Here is a 15,363-nt window from a genome sequence, read left to right as displayed (position 1 = left end):
GGTTCCCCCGAGATGGAAGAAACAACTCTGTGCCTGTCATGCACCTGGGTTTTCTAGAAAGAAAAAAAAAGAGCAAATGAGGTTTAGATGAAACAATCGGCTATTATATTTTCTCTTCGCCTTAACAAGAAAATACTGGTCCAACGCCCCGGCTTCCGCAAGCCGTTTGCTCATCCAATGCATACTCAAGCTCTTGAGAAATGTTTTCTTTTAAGGGAGGGATAATCTCGCTTTCAGGTTGGGGCACGTGGTGGAGGGGGGGGGTACCTGTCTTCTTCGTGCCTGCCTCGTTTTGCGCGGCGTTTCAAAAAATCCAGAATCTCTCTTAGGGTTTCAGTCAAAATTTTGCCGGATGTTTTCTGCCGAAGGGGTACGTATCTCGAAGATCCGGACCAAGATGATCGCTGGCAAGAATTCCGCGTAGTGTTTTGCGAGCGCGACGTGGGCGACTTAACCTCCATTTTTCGAGCTCGCGACTTTTTCTTATCCCTATGTTTCTTCTTATAGGGGGGATACTCTGAGTGACTCCTGTGACAATAAAGATGCTTCTCTTTTTGGCTTCCCTGTGCCGGAAAGTACTAAATTTGTTAAATAGAATTAAAAACTTGATGCTCGTACTATTGGTTGTTGCGCAACAGAAACAGAATGAACTTAGCGCCAGGAGCGGCGCCGTTATCGGCGCATGGCGTAGGGCCACGAGATACGTGACCTCTCTGCTGTTTTTGAAATTTTTAGGCAGATCTAAAATTGTTGGACGTAGCGCACGCAGAGACATAACTACATTGTTGTTCATCCGAACGAGACACTCTAGGCATAATAATTAATATATGTACAGTAAAAAATGTTGTATGAATTAAAACGTAGTTTTGATTCAATTAAACATCGAATTATGAGCTATTAAAAATATAAGTAGATAACTGATTCATTTAAATTTTATTTATTTATCTATATTTCTTTTCTTTACCTTTAATTTCTTGTTTTAATAATACTATTATTGAATTAACAAGATATTTCCAATTAAATGTTGAGTTAATAGCATTTTTTTCAACGTGTAAGACCACAAAGTACATAACAATTAAAATAAAGGAATGGACAACAATGGTTAAAGCGGATCTTAGTGCTTTAATAATAATTTCCAAGATATTAAAATTTTCTAGGTCGTTTGATTCTACTTTTCAAAAATAAAAATTTACGTGTTACTATTATAGTTATTAAAAGGATGCTACAGTACCCGAAGAACTTTCTCAACATCGGCACTGCAGATTATTTTTTAAGGGAAACCAGACTATCGTTCTTTGTCCAACGCATAAATCTGTCTTTGTTTTTTAATTATTTTGGCATCTGCGAAAAAACTTATCAACTACTATTGAACACATTCATTGCTCTGTTTGCTATTGTTTACGTGCGCTAAGCAAAATTTGTACACGTACAGCTGTTTAGGTATTAAACTTTTTCATTAGGTCTTTGACTGGAATGATACACAGTCAGTATTGTTTGTTAGAGCTTTCTGAAGTCCGTGCTGGTATCATTTCATATATACAAGCTACAGAACGTCAGTAAATAACAAAAGTTAACTTCGGTTGATAGATCCACGAGCCAAAAATAAATAAATTTTTAACTTTTTGTTCGATTTTCTCGTAAAATTTACCAGTCCGAATTTTGTTTTTGTGCGTACTTTTATTCTGCAATAGAATTTTATGATCTATAGAGCCAATTCAAAAATTAATGAACATTGTAATGTGTTGATAATTCCTATCAGTACAGCATCCTCTTAAAACTCAATATTATATGTTCATGTAACCCACATTCTAAAACATTTTTATTTTATACAAATATACTGAATTTTTGTATGAATTAAATATTGGTAGTATTGTGGCACACGTTGACAGCTGGAGACGCTATATTAGATTAAAAATAGGTAAAACAGATTAAAATTTTTAATTTTTCTTTGTTTTTGATATAAAATCAAAGAGTATTATAAAAATACTAGTTAAAACTATATTAATGCCCCTAAATTAATTATAGAAAAGGACTTTTAAATCTGTAAAGGCAATTAAAAAAGTAAAGTATTGGAAAAAATCATGTTCTCTCAGTAAAACAGATTTTACGATCTCCTTAAATTATAATGAGTTTAAGTATTAAAATCTAGCTTAGCTTATAAGCTCATTATTGTTTGTTTGATTATATTTTAAGTTGATATTAGTATGAAACCATTGCAATCTACTCAATATATTCAATTATTAATTTTGATAATGAGCATATTTATAAATAGAATTAAAATCCAACATTTAAATGCGATGTTTTCGCGCGATTAATATTATTACGTACATATCATTGTTTTTCATCGTTATCAGAATAATGCTTTCTTTTAAGTAAAAAAATTGCTCTAATTATGAAATATGTATTACAATAGAGAATAAACAATGAAGCACTAGGTAGCGACACGGCGACGTCATTTCCGTCGTCGTCATCGCTGTCGTCATTGATTTCGGTTTCGTACTCGTCGTTCTCAATGCCGTTCTCCCTGTGTAGCTGATGCTATCCGAAAATTCAAAAATAGCCACTGTGCGGCAGTCAGTGCGGCGATGTCGACAGCGAACGACGGTTCGGCGGTACGGTTCGACCGATGGTGGTGGTGCTGGCGAAGAAAAAGGCGGAGTATTACGACCCGCGGCCCTACAATGCCGACGACGATCCATCCGAGGTCAATCATCCTTCTGAGCGTGCTAGCGTTGATCTCAATCCTGGGTCACGTTGATGCCGCCACAAGGACGAAAGCCGAGGAGTCGACCTCGTCCCGCGGCTCAACCGGCAAGCAAGAGGCCGAGCCGGTGATCGAGGAAGTCACTGCCAAGCAACTCGAACGGCTCCTCAACGAAAAGGACTTTGTTGCCGTGTATTGGTGTAAGTGTTCTAGTCGTGTAACGATCTTTGAAAAAAATTTTTCGATTTTATCATAAATTATAGTGTAATAAGCAAATATAATATGGTTTAAACGATAAACAGTAAACAAGCCCTAGAGCAAGGTAGTATGCGATAATTAACAGGTACAACACCATTTCTAAATTTATGATACGCGAAGCTTTATAATGTTATTAATGTTATCCATAATAGAAATTTTTTATAACTAAAAATGTCACGTTTTCAATACAAATATCATATGCGCGATTTCAACTACTGCTTAAGATGATCTTGACATAAATAATTTTTCTCTACCACTATACACTTTATGATGAATTTTTGAGACTATCGTGTCGGTACGAAATTTCGTTTCTTGCGAAATCATGTTCACGAAATAGCAACACATCTAGATTTAATAGTCTCATTATAATAGTATTATTTTCTTGTTTATATAATTCTATATTTTATTTTATTAATTTTATAATTATTTTTATAAATTTTTAAAAGTTTTATTTCTTTACTATACGAAAAAATACACACACATATACTTCATAAATTATTATATATAAATAAATACATACAAATGAAAATTTTACGACGAGTAAATGCCGTGTTTAGCAGAATAATATTTCTATAATTATTCAATATTAATAAATATTTTATTTAAGAAAAAAAATTATAAAAACAATATGTAAAAAAATATTATCTATAAAATAAGGTATGTGAAATATACAGAACATTGTTGTGACAAGTGAAAACAGAAGAAAAAATCATCAAAATAAAATTTTAAGGAAATCATAGCTTGACACATCATTTAAAATATCTATATAAGTTCTTTACGAAGTATTCTAAAAGTAAAAGAGTAGGACTACTCAATCATTGACTTTAAGTACAGAGATCTGTTTAACTTTATTTCGAAATCTATATATCTTAGGTGACAGATATTTTATCTTTGTAAAATTTGATTTGTTTAAATGAAATATTTGTTCTATCACGTCTGTATCTTGCTTTATGAGTCTCTTTCGCTTCTTATAATATTAGATTTATTTGTTAATTGTGAAAGCATAAATATTAACCGGTTTTTCGTTAGTATATTATGTAACACGAGTGGGTGTTGATGAAAGCTACAGTTAGAATTATAGTAGACTGTTCGCCATTGAGATCGTTTTACATGCAGCAAAAAAGAAGGAATAATCGCGGAAAACTGTTTTCTTGTAAATGATTATTGCTTCTTTTTATAAGTTTTATATCTTTAAACATAAATATTATAAGTTTATATAAATAATATAAATGGCACTGATAAAATGCTGTATTGCATTTTTGGAAAAAGTCCGTCAATTTCTCAATCTGAATATGAGATTATGCACACAAGTTCGTATATAACATTTCTATCGTTTCGAAAAAATTAAGTTTTGTGCTTATGTATTAATTTGATATTCAATTTGCTTTCAATTCTGTTTCTATCTCTCTCTTTTTAGAAAACCATTTCAGCTTTTTGCAAAAATTTAATTCCGCGATTCTTTGGTACCGTCGATATTACATCCTTCATGAACGATAATTCTACTCCCGCAAATTACCCTCACGTGAGAATTAACAGGTACTAAATCTTCTTCTGCCAAGTGCTACGACCGCTCAGTAGGACAGCCTGTCTCGAGGTAGTCTCGAATTTGCTAATCCAGCCTTAATACCGTGCATGAAACGCTTCATAAGCTATAAACTATCTTTCTCGCCAATTATCCGTATAACGAATATTGAAATTAATCAGAATTGTTCAACATCATTTCTTCTTTAAATGTATTAAGATATTGAATTGTACTATATGCTGAATATACCGAAGGTCACATCTCGTGTGGCAATCCGCCAAAATGCATCCTTGTCTATGCTTTTCGGAGCTCCCCAAAGATAATTGATGTAACGCAGCTCTTCTTTCAATAGACGAGACAAATATCAGCGAACGTATCTCTGCATTTTTTATAAAAATAAATACAAAACTTTATATCTGTAATATTCAATGAATATTAGTCGATGTCTTTAGGATATTTAAAAACTGCAGGGTAAGCTTCAGAACATTTAAAAAATACTAATACAAATACTAATTCAGATTTGTATATATCTTTCGTTTTATTACGAGCGAAGGGAGACAGGTTACAAGCCCTTGCTTGTTAATGTATTTCGGGAAATACATACAGAGAGAACTGACTCATTAGCATGATGCATGGTGAAATGTGAAAGCGCATTAGCGATGATCATAGAGACTCAGCCATAATTTGGTGGTTTATCGAATTCACCTAAAATTCACGTGTAATTTATTTCTATGATATGGAAGCATTATCATATATGTGAACAAATAATTAAATGTTTCGAAGATTAAATGTGTGATACTTATGTATCGATTTTAGACAAGACAACTAACTTTTGCGAAATTGATGAGGCTTATTATAGTTCATCAGACAAGATGTGAAAAATTTAATTAGATAAAAATCTAAAAATAATTTTGTTGATTCCCCCTTCACTCTTCCCATCAAAATAATTATGTAGGACAGTTACCCATGGCTCACCTATGAACGTTTTGTGGCCCGCTGACTCAAAGTCAAAAATACAAAATCATATTTTCTATTTTATGCAAACTACTATGTATAAAAATAGAGTAATGTAATTTCCAAGTCATTTTGAAAATAATTCATACAATTTTGTTTTTATTAATAAAGTGTTGACAATTTTACAGTTTCATTATCGAATTTTTAAACATTTTAAAAAAATTTAAATTTGAACATGTAGGTTATTTCATAAATAAATAATATGTTTGTAAAATATTTAATATAATATTTTATAAATATTTAATTTTTATAAATTACTTTGTCGTTTTTTATCTTTTTAAGATAATTTTTTTTATCTATTATATACATACATACAGAGTGTAACTAAAATAAGATAACAAATTTCCGAGCCGAGCTTCCCACATCAAAACATGAATAAAAGTTCATGTAAACATATGTCCGCAAATCCACTGCTGTAACTCAAAATGTTTAAGAAATACATGCTATCGCCATTGGGAGCATCACAATCCCCTAGATTTTTATTTGTGGAGACACTTAATTTATGAAGTTTCAATTGCTAACAAAGCTATGATACGTCAAAACATTTGTTATGCTTGTAACCATTTGCAAGTAACTTTCTTTGAAAAAGTACGACAGTCCATAATGTTTAATATTCGTGTATTGAATCAAATGGAAGACACTTCGAAAATTTCTTGTAATTAAAATTGAAAATAAATAATATTAAATAATAATAAATATTATTTGATTTATTTTTCTCTATTAATAAACATTTTAAGTTGTATCTCAGTAAGAATAAATTTACGAATATATGCTCATATGATCTCTTTTTCGTGTTTTGGTATGAGGAGCTCAGCTCCGAAGTTTGTTATCTTATTTTAATTACATTCTGTATAAATATATTGTATATATTTATAATAATACGTACATACATACATACATATATTTATAATTGCCAGCGCGCGCGCGCGCGCGCGTGTGTGTGTGTGTGTGTGTGTGTGTGTTTATGCGACCCGCAACATATTTCTGAAAATGGCTCTCAATTTAGAAAAAGATTGCGCATCACTAATACTTTAATTGTTTGCTAGAATGTCAAAACTTTTTGCAGTCTCTCTCTCTCTCTCTCTCTCTCTCTCTCATTATGCTTGAATATCTTATATAATTATTTTAATAGTTCAACAATATTATTATCAAATCTTTGTTACATTTTTAAGTGCTCAGCAAAATCATTCTTTCCTTGTGAGGATTATTATTTGATTGTATATCACATCTGAATTTTCTATATATATGCACACATCTCGAAAAGTATTGCGGCAAGAAGATGATACCTAGAAATAGGAAGAAAGGATATTATACAAATAATGTGTTCTTAAATGCACATCTTGTAACGGCGAGTTAAGGTTTCCGGTTCAAAATAATATTTTTACCAATCCGTTTGCACGCCTACATGTCGCTCGGACTTGTGCATACCAGCCGAGATTTTCTCTTGAATCATCTTTTCGTAATAGTGATATAATCGACTCTAGATTTTCGCGAACACATCAGTGTGTGTCGTGCCATCGACGTGCGGTAAGCACGAGAAGCTTACTTTTAATCAACTTACAATATATTGTAAGTCGACTCACAATACATTGTCACGAAATCTTGCGTTTATCGTAACTTTAACCGCATAGAAGCAAGATGAGAGTATTACTTGAGTTTTTTAAGTTTAATAAGCGCAATGTGAAGATATTCGTTACATAAAGTCAAAGAAAGTTCTTCAAATTTTTCCTTTAAACTTTCCCCCCCCCTTTCCCCACCCAAATTCAAACTATAGCGGAAAATACACCGTACATATTGAAATTCAAGATTCAGTCAGTCAAATCGAAGGAGGATCATCGAAAGATCCGTTCGTCTCTTAAACACTCTGTAGCAAGGCTGGCGCTCCGGTGGACGCCATTTTTAGCACATGTTGAAGTTATTTTCGCGCTTACCACTGAGAACCCCTCTCTTCTTCACGGCTATCGTCCCCGCTGAAAACATAATACTATCCCAGCCGCGACGACCACCCTGCACATTCATAGATCGTATTCGGCTCGCGACGTCGCGTAACACGGACCTGTCGCCGACACAATATCGACGTTAACTTCTCTAAAAGTTTGCGAAATGTTGTATCAAACTCTATCAGTGTAAGCGGAGAATCTTAGAAGATCTATGGAAATCCCGAATAATGACGAGCACTCGTATTGAGCCTATTTCTAAATATATGTCTATTCGTTGCATTGTATTCACTCAAAAGAAGAATTTTCTTTTTTTGTAGTTTATCACGCCACATTTACGTCAGGTTGAGCTATTCGTTTCACAAACATTAGTTCAGTGCTCGAAATTAGTTGCATATTTCGGGCCGATTTCTGAGGCGACGTATACTATCGCTCACTTGATGATCGAGTCACCGATTGCGCGTGAGACACTGTATCTTTAGTCCCGATGTGCAAAATATGTTAAAATTGTACGTTTCGGCAAATTTGTTATACAAAATTTTTCTTTACTACATAATTTTTATAAATACTTTCTAAATCTCATTGAGTGAAACATTATCTAAAAAAGTCAAAACTTGAGCCTGTGTAATATTTATATTCTGTAATAATATTGCTGAAACAATAATGTACGATAATTAGACTTTAGACAATTTCAGTTATATGAAATTAAACAAAATTTAGTTTTATTACTTACAGTGTCTCTAATTAAGTATTATTAATAATCAGGGCTGGGTATATTTGAAATACTTGTATTTAAAATGCAGTATTTGAAATATAATTTGTACTTTGTATTTCAAATACTAAAATTGCCAGTATTTTGTATTTTAGATACTTTAATGATGTATTTTGCCCAATCTTGTTTATAGCTACGAATTTATATAATATCGTTAGGGGAAGGACAGCGGTCATGAAATATATCTGGGGTGATAGAATATCATGATATCTCGTATAATCCCCTCGTCGAATTCTAAGCATAATCGTTAAAATTATTTTGTTATAGTTTATTGAGATATTATACGATGGTCATTGGTAATTAGTGTTATTATAACTGTGTTTTCATAAAAGCTGAATTTCAGTTTTGCAAATAGCAGACATATTTCCAGATGTATACTTTCTATGTAATTTTGAGAAGTATAATAATTTTGAGAAGTTATAATAATTTTTAACTTTAGTCTAACTTGAAGGCTTTGAATTTCAAATAATAAGGTAACTGTACCTTATATGGTCTACTTAAGGGTCTAAGATTTGCGATTTTTTGTAATTTCTTATTAACAAAGAAAAGGATGGAAACGTTCCTCTTCGATTTTAATGAGTATTTAATACGAGTAGTATAGATCAAACCAAGGGATACGTATTTTTGTATGTGCGCCCGTTTTCACTTTTAAGGAGTAAAACATCTCTTTGAAAAAAATCGGTTTTTTTCTTTTGAAGCTCATATCGTTGAAATTGTAAAAGATATAAGAAAATATTATGAGTGAAAGTTGAACAGCTTTAAGATTACTTTATAACAGTGATAAAATATATTAAAATAAATTTTCCCCTTAAAACTATGGTTCATAAATCGAAGTTTTAAGTATTATAGGTAGATTAAAATGCATAAAGTAATAAAAGTACTAAAAAAGTAACAATTTCAACTGACGTATTAACGAATACTTTAGTGACATATTTTGTCCAACCTTGTTAATAGTATCTCAAAATTGATGTGGAAAACTGTGGTCTATATTCTAATTGTCGTACATTATTGCCAATTATATTATTACAAAACATAAATAATAGAAAATTTAGTTTAATTGTAAAAATAAAAATAATGTCAAAAAAAAATTTTATGATAAATTGTTGGAAGATATGATTCCAGTATATTTATTACATTTGTTCTGATGTACACGCGATTGGCCGCCAGACTTGATTGCCAGGCTGTGAACGATAGTAAGAAACAGTAGATGTTCCGAAATGTGTAATTCTGAACACTGCATTAGTTTATGAATTACTTCTTTCTATGATTAAAGAAAAAAACTGAAGTAAGTTTCATACTCTGGAAATTAAGGAATGATGGCTTTATATGGAAAAAAAGATTCAAAATCTGAAGAGTTTCTAATGGGGAATGAAAAGGAAAGAAGGAAGGAGAACAATTAACGAGAAAAATATGCCATAGAATCGACTAGCGGATCATCGGAGGACCCAGATGACGAGCTTCACGTCAAACCTATTTCCAGCTGCAGCTGCGTCTTCGCAGCTCATGTCGCTGTACGTTCGTGTCGAATTCTTTTCTGCTGTGTTACCATTTAGATTGTTTCTATATTCTTCTCTTTAATCGATTAACATGACACTTTTGTTGTCATCAGCAAGTATAACGAAAAAATAGGCATTCGCGAAAATTGGGATGTTATCATAATATTGTCACTTTATTGCGGTTCTGAAATATATTTAATAAGTACGATGTAAGGCTATAAGAATCAGTTTTAAAAAATCCAATATTATTAACGACACCAAATAGCCGTTAACAAAATAAAAATAGTGCAACTATATTAAATTAACACAAATTCAATAAATAAAATTATTTTGATGTGCATTAATCTTTAACTATATTAAAGGAAAACCTACCTCACAGCACATAATTGTTTTTCACACGTTTATTCATTATTTGATTATTTAGAAAATATGATTGTTTAGAAATTAGGATAAAAAATTATCTTAAATTTAACGTTGTCAGAAATTAGAAAAAAAAACTTCTATTTTTGTTACAAGTTATACAATATCACTCAAAAATAAAAATGTTTTATAATTACAATTATCAACTTACAACTGTCATTGGCATATTAGGGCTATTAAAATATAGCCATAATATTCTTTTCTCTCCTATTATATTTATAATAAATGATTATCTTTCTATTTTAAAATGTTTAATTATTACATCAGGCTAAAAAAACACCAACATTTTAAACATCATTTTAGTTAAAATTCTTATCATTTGTTACAAAACTACGTACCCGGAAAGTAAGGTTGCCAGGTGTCCCAGATTTCCGGGAAAGTCCCAGAATTTATTGGCTAATCTCACGTCCAGTAATTGAAGTTTTCTATTCCGAACATGCATAACTTTAATAAAATTCCAGGATTTATTTCATATTTTTAGGCAACGTTTCCCAATTGCAACCGCGATAAATACATTAAAAGTTTATAATTTTACGAAAGCATACATTTTTCTTTGTATTTATGTAATGTATGTATAACATTTAGATGTGTGTGAGTGTGTGTATTTATACGAAGTTATAACATTGAAACGTGTGTATTTACGTAAGATTTCAATGCTGTAACAATAATGACCTTCAAGATATCAAATTTTTTGGTCTGTGCGAATTCTAAAATATTACAAAGTCTTAAAAACAATAGTAAAAAATATTCTAGACATTTTAAATAATTCAGGCTAAAAAACATGACAATCACTAATTTTAAAAATTTGTTTCTCACAAATTACGTAAAGTTAAATAAACTTTTAAATAAAGTGTTTAATTTAAATTTTTGACTGTAAATTAATCAAATTGTTTCTAATGTCAAACCGTTCAATTAATTATAAGAAAACCTCGACCGCTGTGTGAAATCATAAATAATTGATACACCTAAGCAATTATAATTATACCTTAGTGCTGAAACAATTTCTAATACTCTCGAATGTGTGTCGTGTTTCGATTTCAAACACAACTCTTAAATTGAACTAGAACTGTAATAAATAAAATAAAATTCAAAATCAATTTAACATTAAGTATGCCAACAAGCATCTCTACAATCCTACAATAAAATTGTAAAAAATTTTGCGCAAAATATTACTTATTCAACCATAGATTGAGTCTCCCTACATAACATGTGAGTGTCGTAAATGATTTTTAATTTAATGAAAAACGAGCAACATCGATCCATGATTCGCCATATGAAATTTTAGGGAAAAGGTGTTAGTTTTTCAAAGTTATGAATGGAGCAACAAAATTGCTAAAGCAACAAATTCACTATACATGAAATTTTAACTAATCACGAATGGTAATTCCAACTTGCATCAGCAACGCTGTCTGTCTTCGAACACTTATTGATTTGTCTTTGTAGTTATTTCCACACGTTCCTTCTTTAATAGAAACAATAGACAACAATTCTGTATTACGTGTGATTTATTGTCTGTCAATGATACAAGCGCAGAGATTATAAGTGCGCGAAGAAATTTTATTTCTTACATAAAATCGTAATCCTAATTTTGTGATTTTATAACGAAAAGGCTTTTAATAAGTTCTTTCAAAGAGTTTATTTATTTTTCTCTACATTTTATTTCTTTAAATTTCTGGTGATTTGTTTCGTCTCCAATGTTAGGGCAAATCAGATGATTTTCTTTTCTTGACTTTTTCATCTTGCAATAAGAAATACATTTTTGTTTTATTAGAAATATGTTTATATAATATATTATTTTATCACATAAAACTTAAGCTAAATATGTAAAAATGAAGAATTTAAATAGTAAAATTTAAGAATTAATTAATAAAACTTAATAATAAAATTAATTTTTTATTATTCTTACTTATAAAGAAAAATTAATTTGATTTGCCTTGGTCTATCTTCGATTGTTTAGACTTGTCAATTAATTGTAAGAAGTTTGATATCATCAATTATAAAAAAAATAATTTAAATTTTACATTACTAGATGGCAATATTATATGCGTGTGTAAAAAAAACTAAAAAAATTAAAAGAGTATTACAGTAAAGAGAAGGTCAATAACGAGCGACACGATTTATTTGTCTATAGTTAATAATTTATTTGAAAACAAATCGGACGTTTCGGACGTTGACTTAACCTTCCTCAGCCGAAATTAATAAATAAACCTTTACATTATTTGAATAAAACCTTTACATTATTTGAATGATTGAAACTTTGAATAATTCTTAAATTACATTTACATTATTTTAGCAGTTAATTAAATATCAAACATAACAAGTCACATCACAAGTTCGACACAATTAACATACGAAAAATTGAGAAATAAGGTCAAGTGAATAGAAGTCCTCCATGTCAATAATCACCGAATAAATTCTAAATGTTTCGTCGTTTTGACGAAAAAAAGTGTAGTTGGTCGGTTAAACTTTTTCTGAGTCAAATTATGAAATGTGTTTGCCCCCTATTCTTTAAGTATGGAGATTTTATTTTTCCGTTTCAAATTGAAGGAAGATGTGTCAAACTGTGCGAAAAAACTTCTTACTTTGTTCGACTAAAAGAGTATTGTTTATTCACTATGAGTTTAGAATTGAATATTCTCTATGTCACGATGATGTGAAAAACTTAATTCGCACGATCATGTTTTCCAGAGTTGTCGGATCAATAAATTTATAAAATATTTATACAAATAAATTAACATTAGTTGTAATTTTCTCATTACAATTAAGTTGATTTATGTCTTTCACACAAAAGTTGTATGAAGTTTTTCTTTATATTATATTCATAGCATGGACTTCCTAAAGACGTCCATGGCACCTTCTAAAGAGTAAGAATACCAGGAGTAGGAATTGCTATGACCTCTCGGTTTATCTTATTTAATTTGTTGTATACATTTCGCGGTCTTATATCTATATACAATTAATTTAGGGACGCCCCTTTCTTGGGACATCCTTTGGATAAGGAGTGCTATGTGATATAAGTGAAAATAAATTAATTGTATATAGATACAAAACCGCGAATTACATACAACAAATTAAATAAGATAAGCCAAGACTGTCATAGCAAGATCGTCGTGTTAAAATAATATTTTATGGTTCTATTCATTTTGAACTGCATCACGCCGCCCACTGTTACCTTTAATTTCAAACATAGCTCTTAAAAATAAAACATAATTAAATTGAAAATTAATTTTAATAGTACTGATTCTAACTTGTATCTCTAAAATCTTCCTACCTCGAAGAAAGTGAAAAATTTGGGTATGAACCTGGAACCTCCCAACTATCCGGGAAGAGTATCTTATCCAGTTAGATCACCGAAGCATTTGGTAATACTTCTCACGAGTATTATTCAGAGATCGTCCTTAAAGGCCAACGTGTAAAATCGATACAACCCTAATCGAGATAATATTTTTCGCAACAAATTTTTCACTTTTTTCAGGGTGGATATATTTTAGAGATGCAAGTTAGTATCAATATTATTAAAATTGATTTTCAATTTAATTATGTTTCATTTTCAAGAGCTGTGTTTAAAAGCAAAAGTAACGCACTACGGCGCGCAGTTCAAAATGAATAAAAACCTAAAGAAATATTATTTCAGCACGAAGATCTTGCTATGACCGTCTCGGCGCATCTTATTTAATTTGTTGTATAAATTAATTGTTTTGTAATCCCAACTTTCTCATGCGCGTTTGATGAGATAAATTTATAAAATGATCAAAGATTCTTCTTTTACTTGGATTAATCTCTGTAAAATTTGAGCTACTATTAGATTTATGTTTGTCGAGAATGTATAACACTCAAAAATTAAATTTACTTATAAATAAAAAAAAGTATTTGTAATAAAAAAGTTTTTTTACATGATTTTTTTACTACAATAAGGTTATAGGTCTGCAATAAAGAATAAAAAATTTTGACGTCAATAACATCTTGATGTCACAATCACAAGAAATTTGCAGAACACTCTCGCATTTTAATCAGTTTTCTTTGTCTTTCTTTTTTAAGTAAAATCAGACTTGCATTCGCGATTATGATATTCGAGATATTATCGACATCAATAGCAATTTGAGCTATTGCATATGTGTCTATGGGCATAAACTCAAATACAAAAACTCACGAATAGAGCGGAAAAGCTTTACATACGATTATTAGATTTATCCCATTATGGAGTGCGCTATTGTAAACATTTTATTTTTTATTTCTGGGAGAAGGCTATATTGGCAAACTTTTCTTGGTAATAAAGATATTAATTTAAAAATAAAAAAAATTATAAAATTATGATTAATAATGATATGTCAATGTGATAATAGATTGCATTATTTAAGAATTTCAACATTCTCTTACTCTCAATTCTGGACATATTAATTAATATTAATTTATTTTAATCTTTTAATAAAAATTAAATAAAGTATCATAATGCGCACGTATAGTATAATGTAAGTAATTATTGATAAATCTTTTATTATTTTGTTGTTACTAGTTAAACGCCATTTTGTCGAAACAATTTTCGAAATAAATGCACTTCGTTCTGCATGCCGAAGCATATTAAGTACAAATCGAATTGTGAATAATTAGAGCAATATATTCCTATGTTTATGCACTGACGGTCTGTTTCCATATTACGTCCATTGGTTTATTTATATTGTTACTCCACTTGACGCATCTTATGTCAAGACAAGCTTTATTATTCCAAGAGAATTTTCCTCGATTAGGGCGCATGTTTCCTATTTTTTTTTTTTTTTAAGAATTTTTTCTTGATGATTTAATTTTTTCTATGAGCTTATAAGCTTAAAAAAATAGGTAACACGGGCCCTAATCTAGGAGAATAATGATGATCTTGAGTCAGTCGTGCGTCTTAACGCAAAACATTTCGATTGGAGTGACTCAATTTCACGTAACCCGATCGTTGCTCTACATAAATTGTAAACGAGAAGCGTGCGCTCTTGGCGAAGATGTTCGCCGATAACGGCGATGAAGAAAACGGTGGCGACGACGACGACGACGGCATGGACGAGGCCATTCGTTCTTGTATTTTTAGTGGCTTGTAAACTGGCTGTCTTTCGATCTTGTTCTCTCTCTCTTTCTCTTCTTTTTCTCTCTTTCTCTCTCTCTTTCTCTCTCTCTTTCCTGTACGAGTATAGTAGCGTACATAGTCTACTGATTAAAGAATAAAACTGATACAGTTAAAAAAATTACAGTTAAAACTC

The 15,363-nt window shown here is 30.8% G+C and overlaps 1 protein-coding gene across 1 annotated transcript in view; it reads left to right on the top strand.

Moving 5' to 3' along the window:
• Window positions 1-2,559: 2,559 nt before the first annotated feature.
• Window positions 2,560-15,363, top strand: part of LOC105198599 — a 95,172-nt gene continuing 82,368 nt past the window's right edge. Inside the window, exon 1 of the mRNA XM_011165361.3 lies at window positions 2,560-2,904. Coding sequence (XP_011163663.1) covers window positions 2,586-2,904 — 319 coding nt within the window. The 5' untranslated portion in view covers window positions 2,560-2,585. The remainder of the gene's footprint in view (window positions 2,905-15,363) is intronic.

This window comes from Solenopsis invicta, chromosome 5 (assembly GCF_016802725.1).
Source record: "Solenopsis invicta isolate M01_SB chromosome 5, UNIL_Sinv_3.0, whole genome shotgun sequence".
NCBI classification, from domain to species: domain Eukaryota; kingdom Metazoa; phylum Arthropoda; class Insecta; order Hymenoptera; family Formicidae; genus Solenopsis; species Solenopsis invicta.
Note: the sequence above shows the minus strand (reverse complement) of the source record. Positions and strands in the feature narration are given on the sequence as shown.